This window comes from Saccostrea echinata, unplaced genomic scaffold (genome assembly GCF_033153115.1).
Source record: "Saccostrea echinata isolate AGI-Se365-2 ecotype Australia unplaced genomic scaffold, CSIRO_AGI_Sech_v1 ptg000010l, whole genome shotgun sequence".
Taxonomy (NCBI): Eukaryota; Metazoa; Mollusca; class Bivalvia; order Ostreida; family Ostreidae; genus Saccostrea; species Saccostrea echinata.
In genome coordinates, this window is record NW_026889759.1 from 11855204 (window position 1) to 11874507 (window position 19304).

Consider the following 19304-nt stretch of genomic DNA (forward strand, 5'->3'; position numbering starts at 1 on the left):
TTTCATCCCGTACATTTTTTCTGGTAGAGTCTTTTTGATCCGTTGACAAAGGAAATGTATAATGGCTAGTCTCCCCAGTGTCGGATGATGTAATAAAGCCAGGCATTGTAACCACAAGTCCTGAGTATTTTCTATGATGGTCGTCGCTCTCTGGAACACTGGTTCCGCCTCCGGGGGTAAAGCTTCTTGATTTTTCTCGATACATCGCATTAAAAAATCATACCCTTCCAACACTAAAGAGTGAGTGTGTTTATGTGTTGACATGATAATCAATTGTGAAGAAATGACTAGAAATGTTTTCTTATTTATACCCCTGTTATCTATACAAGACGTACACAGAACGTACAATGTACTGACTCAGCAATGTACTGACTCAGCAAAACGTAGGTAAAACGAGAGAGGGTACTAAGCGCGAGGGTACAAAACGTAAGTCAAACCTATTTTTGCACACGAAATCCAAAAGGGTATATAAACCAGAACTGGAAATTTAGGATCATTCTTACTGGGCACTTGGTACTAGACAGACGTAGAAATATGGCACAGGCAATGATGAATTCCGTGGAAAATGGTAATTATATTCCAGCTAGCAATGAAGGGTTAGGATATGCTCTACCGACAATGCCTGACACGCAGGATCCCATCGGATTTGATCTGGGACTTTACAATATGCCTGAACCCATGACTAAGGAAGATATGGGCATCTTAACCACCACTTTGGATGGCATTGTTAACATGCTGACTCAACTGAAAGAGTACAACACCAGTGAATTTTGTTTGATTCGTGGGAAATTGTCCCGATTAGAAGTTAAAGTCGCTAGAATGGAAGAAAAAATGAGAGGATACGAGAAAAATGAAAACACAGGAGCTGCCAAGAAAAATGAAAACACAGGAGCTGCCAAGAAAAGTAAACAGACAGACCCATGTTTCATATGTAAAGAATTAGGACATTGGGCTCCGGACTGTCCCAGAAAAAAACAGAACTTATGCTACAAGTGTGGAAATTTTGGACATTGGGCCCATCAGTGTACAGATGACAGTATTGAATTACTCAAAGAAGTCGAAAAACTGGAGAAAAAGGCACAAGAAAACAAGACCACCCAACATAAGACCAGTCAACAGGATCAAAAGCAGGCTAACAACAAGAGGAAACTTCTTACTACCCAGACGGAGAAGACCCTGAAACTCCAGAAGAAAAAGTAAATAGTATGTACATATTACTTGAATAAATCATCTTACACACTTTTTTTACTGTGTTATTGTTTTTTCCGTTTTCAGAAAATAGAGCTCTGTGTGAATGACACACATGACGTCACAATGGTATACTTGAATCGATGCCAAGATTGTGTATTGCCTATACCTGACTCAGCACAAAACGTAGATCAAACGTAGACCCCCCTTTTTTACTTGGGTTTTTCCAGGGTGTATACTAGATTGAACCGGTCATCTGGGGCCAAAAAAGTGCACTCAGTTGACCCGGCCATCCAGGATCTGGGGGGGGGGGACAAAAGTGCACTCAGTTGACCCGGCCATCCAGACCCCTTATACTACTAACTACTCTGTCTACCTGAACAATACAAAGGACTCACAGCAGAAGTGACCTGTTGATAGGGGATGCTTACTATGCCCAAGCACCTGATCCCACCTCTGGAGTTTCCTGGTGTCAACATTTTTTGTCCTGTTCACAGAATTGTACTGTCTGTAGTTTTTTTTTTTTTTTTTTAGATCGGTTATTGTTCAATAATTTAATTTCGTTTGTATTCTAGCCTCTGATTGGTTAATATCCAAAAAGGAACACAAAATATTTCTGTATAACCTGGTTTGGTATGGGGACACCCCCCCCCCTGACAACCAGCTGAATCATCTGTATCCATACAATCCTCTCATTTCCAGTCCTCGGGATTCATGGAAAATTCCAGATTTAATAAATGTACCTTTAACTTCAAACAATAATGCGATCTTACCACATGTAAATGAACAAATAGGTTGCTAGGCCTATGCATCAGTTTTAACCTCCCCTCGCTTCCCATCACTTCCGTTACTTCCGTTACTATGGTTGTATTATTGAGCGGCAAATTTGAACTAATAAAAAGCAACGAAATTTTACACCCATAGCTAAAAAATGATTTTAAAATTAAATTATAAGGAATGACTCTAATTCTTGGCCAAATTATTCGAGTATAACCTGGTTTGGGTCAGTTTACGCTGTTTTATAATCCGCTTCGCGGATTATAAAGCGTAAACTGACCCAAACCAGGTTATACTCGAATAATTTGACCAAGAATTAGAGTCATTCCTAAATTATCTTTTCACTTATTTCATTTAATTAAAGTAAATCAGTAAGATATTGTAATGTACAGGTAACTCTTGATGGCTCGAACTTCCATCTCTCAAAGTTCTTGATTGCTCAAAGTGAGTCTCCGGTCCCGAATTTTCCCCCTATATAACTAAGCAAATTAGATCTCTTGATCTCTTGAAACCCTTGATCCCTCGAAGTCAAAATGCAGTCCCATTATGCATATTCTATTAGAATTTACCCTCGATACCTCGAAGTGGCTATAGTGTATACAAGGTTATATAATTAGCATCTTTTCCTGGACTTTTCAATTGCCCCAGGCAGAAGACGAGGGTCTCCAGGAACGGGATGTTTATTCAGGTGATACTTATGCTGCAAGGTGATAATTGATTTATAATCAATCATATTTTGCCTATATGCTGTTTAAATAATTATCATCGACTGTCTTACGATAATTTAGAGACGCAGTGTCAGTGAAAAGTAGTAATTTTTAAAAGACGAAACACGAATTTAATTTTTATTCGAGTCAGTGTCAAAGTTTAACGAAATATGAAAAAGCAGAAACAGCCTCAATGTCAGTATGACGACTATTATTGGACAAAAATACTTACAGAACTGCGTTTGATCATATTTGGAATAGTCAATGCTATGTATGACGCTGTAAAATGTCGTTTTCATGTAACGAATGCGTACAATGTAGTATGATGTCCGTATTACAAAGAATAGATAAATATACATGAAATGACGATACACATTTTTTGCTTTACTCAGTTTAATGAAATATTCATCTAAATTAAGAAAAGATTTCGATGTTTTATAAAAACCACGTGTAAAAGGTTAGGACTGCATGAAAATCATTACATCCAGTAAGACTAATTTTAAAACCTGTCAACAAACCCGGAAATTTCTGGACTCTTGAAGACTCAAACTCTTGATCTCTTGAAGTTTTTCCTCGGTCCCTTGGACTTTGAGGAATCGAGAGTTACCAGTATTATACTTTTATTGGGGATGATGAAGTCCTTGATCTTTGATGTGAAATTAGGAAAAGATGGGCATTACCCCCTGTTGTGGGTAACCTAAACTAACATAAACTAACATAAACTACTAGTATTGTTTTTGGTTAAAGTCTTGAAAGAAAGGCCATTTCAAAGTAATAAAGTCCTTCTTCAACCTACTTTAATTTCAAGTATGCATGTATACAATGAAATATTAATTCTAATTTGTATGTGATTGAATTGGTGAATGGGTTACAAGTTTTTGCTTCTGTTCAGTTATTCTTTTAATGCACTGAGGTAATGTTAATAGGTCTGATCACAATAATGAAGATGTCATTTCTTTGACTTGTCTTTTCTTTGTCATCAAGTTATGTTCATCTTTCAGGATTCCTTGTTAAAAATAGTTGAACTGTTATGTACTTTTAGTTTATTGTCCTGCGGGATATGAAGTCTTGGCTGCAGCAAATGAAACCTGTCGATCATGTCCACGAGGCCAATATAAGAACAACACAAATGTGTTCAGTAAATGTTCTGCTTGTCCATCTGGTAACACAACAGAAAGCATGAAAACCACCAGCATCAATGACTGTTCTATAAGTGAGTACATGCATTTATAAAATTTAATGCAAGTCTTGAAAGATATATTTATACCAACTTTCTTTGGAATTTTGTTGTTATACATGTTCCACAGAGACTATTTTTTTTCAAATCTCAGGATATAATGATCCATGATATTTCTTTTCTTTAGATTGTGTATATTTTTTTTAGTTGATATTATTGTGATTTTGCTGTATAACATGCTAAATGTTTGGCATTGACAGATATTTGTAGCAGTGGCCAAGAGATAGGAAGTAGTGGTGGTTGTGTTGATTGTGAAATAGATTACTACCAGTCCGTAGATGTACCAACATCAAAAGACAAGTGTAAAACATGCCCATCTTCTACTGGCACAAAACAGAAAATGTCCAACAGCTCCTCTGATTGCCTTCGTAAGTCATAAATTTTACAGCTGGGATGGTGTTCTTTGCAGCTAATTAATGATAGTGTTAATCAATAAAAAACTTTAATTTTATTGGTTTTAAGATTTACATGTATTGTAGATAAAATGCATGATTTTGTTAGTCTTTTTTGTATTCATACCAATAATGTGTGTAAAAGTTTGCATATATTTTTACAGCTGTGTGTTCCCGAGGACAGTTTTATAATTCAACATCAAGTGCCTGTCAAGCTTGTCCCAAAGGAACCTGGAACAATGGGAATTTCACCATGAAATTTGAGGGATGCACTGTGTGTCGAGTTAATTATACCACCACTGGTCCTGGAATGATATCTGAAGATAACTGCACTCTTTGTATGTATTGAATTAATTGAATAGCATAATATGGGAAGAAAGCCTTATTCTAGTAATATACTTCTTTAACTTAGAATGAATAGGTTTTGTCAAATATGCATGGATTTTGGAAAAATTGTCACACACAATGTGCTTATACAAGAAACACTTTGTTGAATTTTCAAAAAAGGCATTACAATCTTGAAGGTAGATATCCAACAGTCTTTCCTTATATAAATATATACGATAGTAAACTGTATTGGATTAATAAAATCTTGATTGATCCAGAAATTCCCAAGTCCCATTCTAAACAACTGATCTTTAACATCCCTTGCCCAGTTAAGTTTGGAGTGTAATTTATTTTCAGCATTATACAATAAATATTCATAAGAAGATTTCAATATACAGTTATTTGTACTAAGTAATTTACACCAGTATTTCATAATTCTTATTTTCCTGGTTATGATAAATGGATAACGGCCTAATTCACGATAAACCATATAACTACAAGTAGATCTTTTAACTCCTAGTAGGTTTTTACAAAACATAAGATGAATGCGCTCTATTTCAGGTGATTTGTGGAAGCCCAAAATTTCACACCCATAATTTAAAACACTTAATATATATGTATCAAACAATTGACAATGCGTTTCTGCATTAAATTCAAACATTTGGATATTTCGATTTAGTCCAAAAAGTGCTTTTCGCCCCTGATCTGCCAGCTTTTTTTGTGTAGAACTAAATTTGCCATTATAAAACAGTGTAAGTCCTAAATAATTGAAAGAATCGACACACTCAAGGATTTCCCCATGATATGTCCATGAAGAATTGACTGTTCCACTGTTTCGGAATACCATTATCTTTGTTTTTGATGCATTTACGGAAAGGTTCCATGTAGAAACATAACGATGCAAGGAATCGAGCATTGTTTGCAACTCCTCGGGCGAATTTGCAAATATAACCGTATCATCTGCAAACATTAAAATGAATAAATTAAGTTCTCGCAGTTCCACTGATGGCGAATTTTCACAGATGAAATGGTTTTCCAGGTCATTCACATACATGTTGAATAGGATTGGTGATAACACTTCTCTTTGCATTAAACCACTTTTAACACTAAACATATCAGATACCTGGCCAACATGTTTTACACAGGCTCGTACGTCCGAATACAATGATTGAATAATCCGAATGAGTTTTCCCGTAACCCCTAATTTGATGAGCTTGTACCACAACTTCTCCCGATTAATTGTGTCGAACGCTTTTTTGTAATCGATGAAGCAGCAGTAAAGACGTTGTTTTTTATTTAACTTTTGTGAGATCAAACTTTGAAGGGAAAATATGGCACCTACAGTAGAGCGTCCAGCTTGAAAACCGAATTGTGCATCTGTAATAACTGACTCCTCAGAATTCCAGGCAGCGATCCTTTCATTTAAAATGGACGTAAACAATTTTCCAAGGCTGCTAGTAATACTTATGCCTCTGTAATTACCTGGATCAGATGTATTGCCCTTTTTATAGATAGGTACTATAATCGATTGTGACCACAGTTTTGGGAATGTGCCCGAACCAAAAACTTTATTAAAGAGGGTAACGATTCCTGGTATTAAGATCTCTCTAAATGTCAAAATATATTCGTTGATCAATAAATCACTTCCACAACTTTTATTTCACTTCAACTTTTTTAGCTCACCTGAGCCGAAGGCTCAAGTGAGCTTTTCTGATCACTTTTTGTCCGGCGTCCGTCTGTCTGTCCGTCTGTGTAGCTGTCCGTCTGTCTGTCTGTCTGTAAACTTTTAACATTTTCAACTTCTTCTCAAGAACCACTGGGCCAGTTTCAACCAAACTTGCCACAAAGTATCCTTGGGTGAAGGGGATTCAAGTTTGTTCAAACGAAGGGCCACACCCTCTTTCAAGGGGAGATAATAAAGAATTAGTGAAAAATTAATAGCATCTTTTAAAAATCTACTTCTCAAGAACCACAGGGCCAGGAAAGATGAAACTCATGTGGAAGCATCCTCAGGTAGTATTGCAATCAATTTTTTCAAATCATGACCCCCGGGGGTAGGGCGGGGCCACAATGGAGGATCAAAGTTTTACATAGAAATATATAGGAAAAATCTTGAAAAATATTCTTCTCAAGAACAGCAAAGCCATGATGAGTCATATTGATATGGAAACATCCTCAGGTAGTGTAGATTCAAGTTTTTTCAAATCATGACCCCTGGGGTTAGGGCGGGGCCACAATGGAGGATCAAAGTTTTACTTAGAAATATAAAGGAAAAATCTTGAAAAATCTTCTTCTTAAGAACAGCAAAGCCATGATGAGTCATATTTATATGGAATCATCTTCAGGTAATGTAGATTCAAGTTTGTTCATATCATGACCCCTGTGGCTAGGGCGTGGCCACAATGGAATATCAAAGTTTGACATAGAAATATATAGGAAAAATTTTGAAAAATCTTCTTCTCAGGAGCAGCAAAGACCTGATTGGTCATATTTATATGGAAACATCCTCAGGCAGTGTAGATTCAAGTTTGTTCAAATCATGACCCCCAGGGACAGGACGGGGCCACAATGGAGGATCAAAGTTTTACTTAGAAATATAAAGGAAAAATCTTTAAAAATCTTTTTCTTAAGAACAGCAAAGCCATGATGAGTCATATTTATATGGAAGCATCCTCAGGTAGTGTAGATTCAAGTTTGTTCAAATCGTGACCCCAGGGGTAGGGCGGGGCCACAATGGAATATCAAAGTTTTACATAGAAATATATAGGAAAATTTCTTCTTCTGAAGAACTGCAAAGCCATGATTAGTCATTTTGATATGGAAGCATCCTCAGGTAGTGTAGATTCAAGTTTTTCAAATGATGATGCCTGGGATAGGGAGAAGCCACAATGGGGGATCAAATTTTTACAAAGGAATATATGGGAAAATGTTGTTAAAATCTTCTCAAGTACAACAAAGCCATTTGTTATGTTGACATGGAAGCATCATCAGGTAGTTTAAAATACAACTCCCCCCCCCCCACCTCATATCCACCCCACCCCCGGTAATCTTTTCAATACTGAACCAATTTGTGTTTTTGCTTAGCCAATGTGCTCTGGTGAGCGATGTGGCCCATGGGCCTCTTGTTGTACAATCTTCCACTTCTTTCTCTGTTATAATAGAATCCAATGAATCAAAATAGGCTCATAGTTTTCAAAATAGGTTCCAATAGAAATATAACTTGCAGGTGTGTCATTGGATAAGGAGCAAAAGTGATCAAAGAAATCAGAAAGTGAAATTCCGTTTACGGAAATGTTTGTAAAACTGACCTGGGTTATTCTTCTTTAAAGCCTGGACCATATCTCCCTGTGAAGTTCGATACTGTCGCTTCAACTTTTTTTCAAAAGTTTTATATTCACGTTTTAATCTAATAAGCTTATTATAATTAGCACTAGAATGACGAGAATTATAATGACCAAGTGCATCTATATATTTGTTTTATAAAGCCCTACATCAAGAGTTGAACCAAGGTTTATCAATTTGCAGAGTCTTTATTTTTTTGTTTGTGGAAACTAAGGCATTGTTCTTACAGTATTTACCAAATACACTATCTAAACAGTGATTGTCGTTATCAACGCACGTATCTATATTGTCGCTATCTATACATGAATAAAGTTCGTCAAGCTTATTCATTAAATCAACTCTCATATTTTCACGGAAATTTTCTTTCCATCTAATCAAACACGGTGACTGATTCTGATTAGAATTCAATAAATTATCCGTTGGCGATGCTGTCACAGCAAGACCATGTACATGTATGGTAAAATCAATAGGTGTGTGATCCGAGAATTCATTCAGGTCACATACCGTAAATCCCGATATAAGGCTGAGCAAACTAGTCAAAAGTAGGTCAACGGCGGATCGCCCCAGTGGTCCAACATATGTAAATCTTCCCTCTGAATCAGATTGATGTCGACCATTTATAATACGAATATTTGACGCTCTACAAATCTCAATCAATCGTCTTCCAAAAGTATCAACTTTCGTGTCCATTGAATTTCTAGGACCTAATTCCGAATCCGGAGTATAAGTAATCACATCTGATAAGTTTGTATTTATTTCATTGCTAAGAGAGTCGCATTCAATGTAGTCCAGTAATTTTCCCGTTCTCGCATTGAGATCACCTGAGATAATCACATTACCCAAATCACAATAAAGTATTTCACAATACAATTGTTTAATGTAGTGAAAAGATCACAGTTGTAAATTTCATGGAATTTGGATTCATATGGAGGGATATAAACTGCTCCTAGATAAATGTCTTTACCATCTACGGAAAGGGACTCACTTAGCCTAATCCATATAATAGTGTCATATAAAACTTCTAATGGTGTAATATAATTATATCTATACAAGTTATTAAAATATTTGTTAACTCCTATACAATTTACTTCGTGTTGTATACCATGTATGTTGAACCTGTCTACCACGCAGCTATGTTAAGGCTTCCCGAAGCTTTAAAATGCGCTCAAAACATAATATGTCGTTGCGAGGTCGATTTTGGTTTTAATTTATAAGTATTGAACTTTAGTACTTCCAATTTATATAAAGGATTTCCTCGGCTATATATTAGCATATTTGTTATGATATCACATGACTTTGTTGATCACGTGACGGTCATTTAAATTTTTTTGAAGTGTTTATATAAATCGCTTCGGCGCAACTGATTAACACAATAATTATTAATATTTTGTTATATAAATAAACTCATCGTATCCTTGTGTATCCGAAATGTGCTTGGGAAAAGTCATAGTATTACTCGGGTACAAAATATTTCCTGAGAAATTCAACTTACCTACAAATTTGAGGGTATTTTCCACACAATATCGTAATCTGTATTAAAACAAAGCCAACACACATTTTTCCCAAGCAAGATTCAGTTAGAGAACAGCCTCTTCTTACAAATTTCCACAAAAATTCTCAGATTAATCCTCATTAATCACCTGCGCCAGACTCTTTTATACACACAAAATAAATTCTACCTCCAACCACGGGTATAAAACAGAGTACATTTCAAAAGTATATTTTTCTTAAGCATTTTGAACATGATGAATTTCAATCAAGGGTAGGTAAGCGGTGTATTTTTAAAATATTCGGACATCTAAGACTTAAAAAACCTTTAACGACCCGTGAATTTTGCAATAGCTATCTAGCATTTTACATGCAGTTTGAAATTAAGTGTAAAGTTCATGACACTCTCCCCGTCATAACACCTCAAGTTTGCAGTGACCTGACGTCATTTTCCATTATGACGTCATATTTTGGTAGTTCAGAGATGTGAAGGCACAGAGTGCACTGTCATATTCTACGGGAAGCCTTAACCTACCTGCGCAACATGGTTTACATATACGAGGCTTGATCTAAAAGTATTGTCACAGTGTCCATATCTTTTATATTTGGCGTCATATTATCAAATTCAATATACCAAAATATGCACATATATAAATCTAATTAACATTGCAATTTTGGTTTAATAATGTTTAATTAAATTCATTTTATACATGTTTCAAACATAAAGCATAGGGGGTGTCGCCGCGTCACAACTAAACGTCACGTTTTAAAGAATTTTTTTAGGTTGAAAAAGACAAACACATTAAAAAAAACACATAAAACGCGCCTAATCGCCCAATAATTTTAAAAGACAAAATTTACGTCATTTTCTAATGATCAGTTGAAAATTAAATGACGTTGTTGCTATTTTTGATTATAAACATTGTATTTTACTCTGATGCATTGAACAAAGGAAGTGTCAAAATGGGGAATAAACGCCGTAACGAGCTGTAATGCATTTTTCATTTTTACTTCAAAATGGGGAAATTACCAGTATAGACAGTTACGTTGATTAATCAGACTCACAGTAAAAAGAATGTAAATAAGAGTCTTGTTTATAGATGATTTCAGCGATTTTGGGGAGAGTGACGGGTCATTGAATGATTAGCAGAGGACAGGAAGACCAAAAGATGAGAGGTCGGACGGAAACGTTTAACTGGTGTCTGATGTTAATTGTCAAAAGACACGTCTGTATCTGTTATGTACAGGGATACGAACACTTTGTCTTATTGTACTGTTCAAAGAATTTTGACAGAGGACTTAATTATAAAAAGAGTGATCGAGTGTACGATGGGTACCAAGAATTCTTGAAGAACAGAAATTTCTGAACGTGTTCGTGAATCTCAAATATTTTTTTTATTGGGAATCGTTTGAATGTACATGTATGACGGCACGTATCCATTATATGACGTTATTAGATGCGGCGGCTACCAAAATCGCACTTTGTATATACATGTTATACGATATCTTTAAAGGTATAAATCATGTTGAATTGAAATTTTCAGGTCTAATTTGAAATAAATATAGCTTCCTTCATTTATAATTTTGTTGTTTTACGTCGACTAGTAGCAATTTTATCGAAGCTGTGACATAACTTTTGGATCAACCCTCGTACATGTACTTCCAAAATCACATAGTTTTTCCCTATCAAGTACTTATAAAAAAACATTTAACATTATAGTTGTTTTCAATTAGTATGAAAACATGGCATTCAAGTTTTAATGATTTGATTTGATATAATCTTGAAAATCAGCCAATTAATCTATTGATATATATAAGCATCTTTCCAACATACAATTTCAGTGTTCTGTGACATGGGGTTCTACTTTCATCACAACAGCTGTATTCCATGCAGTATTGGATATTACAAAGCATACAGAGGAAACATGTCCTGCACCAAATGTCCTGATGGATTTCTTACAACCAATGAAGCTTCAGTTAGTCCAAATGACTGCAGTGACCGTATGTCTGTTTTTCTATGATTACTTAGCCACTCAAATGACACATATCACAACCTCTTCATCCTCATGTGTTGTTCTTCTTTTTTTATTTCGAACTTTTCAACTTTGTGTGAGATTTTCTAAGCAAAATTTATCCGTTGTCTTTATTGGCATTGTCATAAACTTTCCACATTTTCGACTTCTTCGCAAGAACAACTGTGCCAATATCATCCAAACTTGCCTCAAAGAATCCTTTGGTGAGGGGATTCAAGTTTGTTCAAATGAAGGGCCATATCCTCTTTCAAAGGGAGATAATTAAGAAATAGTGAAAACTAAATGGCATCTTTTAAAAATCTTCTTCTTTGGACTGGAAATGATGAAACATATGAAATCTTTACATATCTGTATTCAACTTTGTTCAAACCATGACCCACAAAGTAGGATGGGGACACAATGGGCAGGCAAAGTTTTACGTAGGAAAACTCTTTAAATTTTTTTCTCTAGAACAGCAAAGCCATGATCAGTCATATTTATGTGAAATCATCCTTCAGATTTGTTCAGATCTTTACCCCTGGAGATAGGGTGGGGCCTTGATGGGCAATCTAAGTTAAACATAGGAATACATAGAAAAAATCTGAAAAAAATATCTTTTTCTGAAGAACAGTAAGGTCATGGTTAGTCTTATTTATATTGAAGCATCCTCAGGTAATCTACATTCAAATTTGCTCAAATCATAACCCCTGGGGGTAGGGATGGGCCATGGTGGGCAATCAGAGTATTACATAGAAATATATAGAAAAACTTTAAAAAGTCCTCTTCTCAAACAGCAAAGTCATGCTTTATCATTTAAAGAAGCATTCTCAGGAAGTGTACATTAAAGTTTGTTCAACTCATGAGCCCCAGAGCTAGGGTGGCCCCGGCAATGGCTAATCAAAGCTTTGAATAGGAATACATAGGAAAAGTGTCAAAAAAATCTTCTCAAGAACAGCAAAACCTTTATTATACAGTCAAACCTTGTTATCTTGAACTCAAAGGGACTGAGAAAATACTTCGAGATAACCGAGGGTTTGAGATATCCAGGGTAAAATACTTAAGGAATAGGCAGATGGGACTTCAAAATGACTTCAACATATCTATGGTATTCGACATATCCGTGTTCGAGATACCGAAGTTCAATTGTATTTATATAGAAGCATTCTCAGGAAGTGCAGATTAAAGTTTGTTCAACTCATGAGACCCAGGGGTAGTGTGGGGCAACAATAGAACAGCAAGGCCATGATTTGTCATATCCTCAGGTAAAGTAGATTAAATTTTGTTCAAAACATGAGACCCAGGGGTAGGGTGGCCCACAATAGATAATCAAATGTTTGCATAGGAATACAAAGGAAAAATCTTTGATCATCTTCTTCTAATGAACAGCAAAGCCATGATTAGTCATATTTATACTGAAGCATCCTCAGGTAGCATAAATTAAAGTTTGTCAAACTAATGACCCCTGGATGTAGGATGTATGGTGGGGCTACTATGAACATCAAAAATTTACATAGGAATAGAGAAGAAAAGTGTTTAAAAATCTTCTTAAGAACAGCAAAGCCATGATTAGTTATATATGTGTTGAAGCATCATCTGGTAGTGTAGATTCAAGTTTGTTCAACTCAAGTCCCCTTTTATAGGGTGGGTCCATACTATTTTATCAAAGTTTACATAGGAATATAAGGGAAAAATATCTGCCAATGAATAACAGGGTCATAGTGACTCAGGTATGAACATTGTGACCCATGGACCTCTTGTTAAATATTTCATAGTAAGTAACTCCTGTAACAGAAACAAGAAAAGTGAAATATTCTTGTCTGTGCATAACTTAAAAACTGATAGACAAAAGAGGTTCATACTTGATACAAAGGTAGTCTGTGACCAACGGTGTATCTTGACACTGTACCATTTATTTGGATGAAGTTGCATGGTAAAAAAGCATTGAATTGTTCTCTTAGCATCTCTGCAATGATTAAACATTTAAAACTATAATACATGAGACAAAGATACCTTGTACTGCAAGACCTTGCGTTACAAGGTGTTTAAAATGTTAGGGTCAAAGGTTTTGGATTCCTGCCTTTAAAATGATGGAAAACATTAGAAGATTAAAATATGCACAAAGGGTATGAAGCAGCCATGGTTATTTGGTCAAGTGAATTTTTGTCAGTAGCATAATTTTGTAATGGTAAGATCACACTTTCCTTCAAGGTGAGTAGTGCATATCAGGGAAATAGACAGTTTTAAAACACTCATTTTATATATACTAGTAATACTAGTAATTATAATAGAGGTTAGATAATTAAACTTAATTTGACACCCCTTGCATTTAATAATAAACTGATTTGTTTTTCACAGCATACTGCATTCCTGGGAAATACGTAAATTCTACTGGACAATGTGATGATTGTATGATAGGTTACTACAAGAGCGCTACAGGAAATGACAACTGTACAGCCTGTAGTCGCAATTCCACCACTCCCTCTAGGGGATCAACATTACCCTCAGACTGTTCCATAGGTAAGTTTGATTGGATAAAGAACTCAGATTATATCATATAACTTGTGTTGCCTATGACAGAATATTACTTACTTCAAAAATGTGTCAATGCATCTACCACTTTAATTTTTTTTGGGTACATTTTTAATGCCATTTTTGAGGAAAATTGTTGTATGTTACAGATAAATTAATGATACATCTTATAATAGTTTTATGAAACTTGTCTCTGACACTTAAGGAGGAGAAGGACCTTGAGCTGAAAAAATACTTGTCATTCAATTATTTTCATATTTTGTATATTTCTAATTAAGTATGTCCCACATATCTGAAAGCAGTTATATCATTAGGTTTCATACCTTATTTTGGAGATATTGATTGACAAATACTATGTCCTACAGTATCTAAGTGGAGTTTTAATTCTCCATGTTTCCGGGCGCATTACTCTGTCCATAATGGGATTTTTTAAGCATACATAAAAAATATCAAAGTGGACATGTATCTTTTAAAATATTTCAGAGTATAACTAGGATTTAAAATTCGAAAAAGCAAGTTTTGTCTATCACACTGCATCTGCATAGGGAAAATTGCGCACTTTTTAAGACAACTTAAACAATAAAAAACGTAATTTACAAAAATTCTATCATTCAATATTTTTTAATTTACGTTGAAATGCAAATCCTTCAAATTATTGATTAACTGTAAAAGTTTCGAATGATGAAGCTGACCTCATTATTTCACAGGACATCGTTAAAGAGGACATAAGCATGGCAAAAACGTGTCATGCTACATTTCTCGAGTATGGGAAAAACCAACTATGACGTCACACGTAAGCTAAATAAGCGAAATAAGATATACCTACATAAGATTTCCGTCATCAGACATGCAAAAATCATTTTTGTGTTCCCCGTTTCTCAAAATATTTCATCATATACTGATTATGACCTGTTTTTACATAATAATACCACCCCTCTCTTCACCGAGTATGATCTTGCTGTACTAACAGATCGTGTATGACGTCACCGACTTGTTGGACGCGCAGTTTAGGGAAACAGAGGAGTGGATCAATCTTTTTCATAATTTGTTAATGTTTACAAAATGTTAAAACTTTATTATTTTTTTTTTTTATATAAGATGGTAGTTAAAGTTAAAAAATTGTCAAAAAATATACAAGAACTGATGCTTTACACGTTTTGCACTTATATAACGGAGACTATGACGTAGTTAAACAGAGTCATGTGACCATGTGTCCTTCATCCCCTTAAAGGGAAACTTGTGGTAAGTTCATTTTGCACAGGTTATAAGCACAGGAAGACCCAACCAACATTATACAAACTCTTACCTTTTACAAGTATATATTTTCAATAGAATTTTTTCAAACAATTTGTTGTATTTTATATCTATTCAACAAAAGTAACCAACTATTAAATGTGTTTTGACCAAAATATTCCGATACGATACGATATTTTATAAAGCGATATGCGATATATTGGATTCTTTAACAAGTCTATCTAAAAGGTCTTGTAAATCATTTAATGCATAAATTTGATAAAAAGTGGGTGTTTTATTACCAAATTGGAAGTTCATGTCTTACTGTCTTTAGAAAGTACACTTCAAATTCAAACTTTTAATGACTGTAGAACTAACATATTAAAATATAGTTGATTCTGTATTTTGCAATAGTTATTTAAGATGTGCTTTCTCCTTAATTGTTTATTTCACTATTGACCAGTTTTAATTAAAAACAGTTAAAAATTATCTCTGGTGACTGAAATTCCCAACTTTTTTTCACAATTTTTTTAGAAAAACTGTCTGCAAGATATGTATTGGAAGTTATTTTTTTGATACGATACATTCCTGAATATCGATACATATTGATTAATCGATATATTGACACAGCCCTATCTCCCACAGATAAATTTGGAGGGGGGGAATCACCTTGTCCATCTGTACATTCAGCCATCTGTCTGTCACTGCAATATTGTTCAGGCTATAACTTTGTAATGGAACATCACTGAAGCTCCACTGTGTATAGAGATCGCTTATGATTAAGGGTATGTCATGACCTTGACTTAAGCAAGTTCCAGGAAGTTCAAGGTCACTGGCAGAAAGTATAAAATCCATGTCTGGGCTATAACTTTGTAATGGAGAATCACTGTAATGCTTCTGAACATAGAATGTGTCATGAACATGACCCAAGGTACTTCTGACAAGTTCAAGGCCAATGGCAGATAAAGTATAAAATTCTTGTTCAGGCTATAACTTAGTAATGAAGAATCTCTGGAAGCTTGGTACTAAGTACAAAAATTGTAATGGCAAGAGGGTATCATGACCTTAACCCAAGGTTTTCTGGCATGTTCAAGGTCACTGGTAGAAAATGTATGAAATTCTTGTCAGGGATATAATTTTGTAACAGAGAATTATTGGAGGTCTATACATGGTACAGAGATTGATTATGACTGGAAAGTGTGTTTTGACCTTGAGGCAAGGTCTTTTAAGTTCAAGGTCACTGAAAGAAAAAGTATAAAATTCTTGTCTAGGCTATACCTTTGTAATGGAGAAACATTGGAAACTCATCTTTTGTACAGAAATTGTTTATGAGCATACATGTATGTCATGATCTTGATCCAAATTTCTCTGGTAAGTTCAGTGTCAACGGCAAATACCGCCGCGTTTGAGTTCGTCTCATGGCACTCATGTAAAAACACGTTAGCACATCTTCACGAAAGGTGTTAATTGCTTATATATATATATATATATATATATATATACAGTATAATTTGTCCAAACCGGCTACCCCCGTTTCCATAAAATTTGGCCGGATTAGACAGAATCCGGAGTGCAGGAAAACATTTGAAATTTAATTTCGTTGATTTATTTACGAGTACAATATATAACGTGAAATGTTACTGGAGTCAAAATCTACAGACTCGCATATTATACTATATATATCACGCGGCCCGGGTTTTGCATGTCAAAGAGCGCATTCAGTGTAACTATAAGCACAACTTTTTACGTCATGGCGCCATTTTGGGATGAGACGTTTGAGTTTCGATCCCGATTTATATTTTGATTTGCAAATCGGGTACTTATATTGTATTGATTTTTTATTATACTGTGTGATATGGAGTTAAAAGCATGTTAAATGTGTGAGTAATTTTTTTTAAATTTACTTGTAATTTAATCTTATATTTCTCCAAGTGGGCTGTGTTACCGCCGCGTTTGAGTTCGTCTCATGTCACTCATGTAAAAACACGTTAGCACATCTTCACGAAAGGTGTTAATTGCTTTGAAGTAACTCAGGTTATTATGTGTGGATGGATTAGAGAAAATAATTACTGTTAATTATGAGCAGTTGGGACCAGTATGGCCGTTCGGAATACAGAATAGACAGTATCTGGTCTACACAGAATTTTTATGACCCCGGATCGAAAGATCCCGGGGGTGTATTGTTTTTGTCCTGTCTGTCTATTTGTCTGTTTATATGTTTGTCTGTTTATATGTTTGTCTGTCTGTCTGTTGTCAACTTTAACCTTGCCCATAACTTTTGATTGGTTGGAGCTATGACTTTCATATTTCACTTGTGTATTCCTTGTGACAAGACCTTTCTTTGGGTACCTTGGCCTTGGAGTTTGACCCACTTTTGCAAAATTTTATGAGACTTTAACCTTAGCCATAACTTCTGAGCAGTTGGGGCTTGGGGTTTCAAACTTCACATGTGTATTCTTTGTGACAAGGCCTTCCTTTGGATACAAAAACTTTGATCTTTTGACCTTGACCTTGGAGGTTGACCTACTTTTGAAAAACTTTAACCTTGGCCATAACTTTTGAACAGTTGGTGCTTGGGGTTTCAAACTTCACATGTGTATTCCTTGTGACAAGACCTTCCTCTGGATATCAACCTCTTTGACCCTTTGATCTTGACCTAGGAGTTTGACCTACTTTTGAAAAACTATAACCTTGGCCATAACTTTTGAACAGCTGCAGCTAGGGCTTTCAAATTTACATTTTTTATCTTTTGGCCTGGATTTTGACTTGCATTTGAGAAACTTTAACCTTCGCCATAAGCTGCCATACGGGGGCATCAGTGTTTCACAAACACGTCTTGTTTCTAATACATTTGTTAAAAAACTGCATGGGACTCAAATTTATAGCCGGATTTGACAAAAATCCGGAGTACTCAGAGTCCGGATTGGAGAAATTTTAATATATATATATATATATATATATATATATATATATATATATATATATATATATATATATATATATATATATATATATATATATATATATTAGGAATGACTCTAATTCTTGGCCAAATTATTCGAGTATAACCTGGTTTGGGTCAGTTTACGCTTTATAATCCGCGTAAAATCCCAACAAAATACGTTTCCATGAAACATTAAATTTTAAAAATAAAAAAAAATCATCCAAGAATGAGCAAACTAAGCCTGGAGCTGATCCCAGCCGGCATAAACAAATTTCTGTTATTCTAAGTGAAAACTACCTACTTATCTATATTTATAAAAAAAAATTTAACAAACTACCAATGTACATGAATTATATATGCATGATAAAAAGGTGTGGTTATAACCTTACTAATAACAAAAAACAAACATAGACTTGGGGGTAAAATTCCAAGGAATAGACGTCAAATAAACGAAGTAATCAGTGAAGCTCCCAAGGATATGTATTATGAGGTGGTTACAAAGGTTTCTGACAAAGTTGTAGTAAATATCAATTTAAAACTTAATTGGGAAAAAACAAAACAAAAACAAACAAAAAACAAACAAAAACAAAACAAACAAACTACTTTTGAGTTTCAAAATGACAAAGTCTACCTTGAGCTCTTTTTTTTTTCTTTTATTAAAAACATATGCAACATACAACATCTTGGGCATAGATTATATTATACATTACAATTAGTATTTTATGACATATCAGAATTATAATACATGTACTTCTGCAGAGAGAGAGAAAAAAAATATGCATCATACCTGTCTAATAAACATTCTACTACTTTTACAGCATTTTCTTTAATCAAAACACGTATAAATTGATTTAAAAGATATACAATGTATATATATAGAGAGGAAAAAAAGTATTGAATCCGGGTAGCTAAAGGGGTCTTATTCAACACCAACACTGTCCATAATGAGGACCCCTAGCTACCACACATGAGGACTGTTTTCCTCATGTGTTGGATATACAATTGTCTACTCCATAAATAGCGTAACATAAGATTTTTCTTTTTTTTTCTACAAACAATTTGCTACATCACTATATAAGTTATTTCCTATTTTGCCACATTTTCTCACAATAGAATTTTGTAAAATGA

The 19304-nt window shown here is 34.7% G+C and overlaps 1 protein-coding gene across 1 annotated transcript in view; it reads left to right on the top strand.

The window, feature by feature from the left end:
• LOC133184557 (proprotein convertase subtilisin/kexin type 5-like) overlaps positions 1 to 19304 on the top strand; it is a 163562-nt gene that overhangs the window by 46899 nt on the left and 97359 nt on the right. Inside the window, exons 5-9 of the mRNA XM_061319645.1 lie at positions 3715 to 3885; positions 4110 to 4277; positions 4466 to 4639; positions 11301 to 11459; positions 13826 to 13987. Coding sequence (XP_061175629.1) covers positions 3715 to 3885; positions 4110 to 4277; positions 4466 to 4639; positions 11301 to 11459; positions 13826 to 13987 — 834 coding nt within the window. The remainder of the gene's footprint in view (positions 1 to 3714; positions 3886 to 4109; positions 4278 to 4465; positions 4640 to 11300; positions 11460 to 13825; positions 13988 to 19304) is intronic.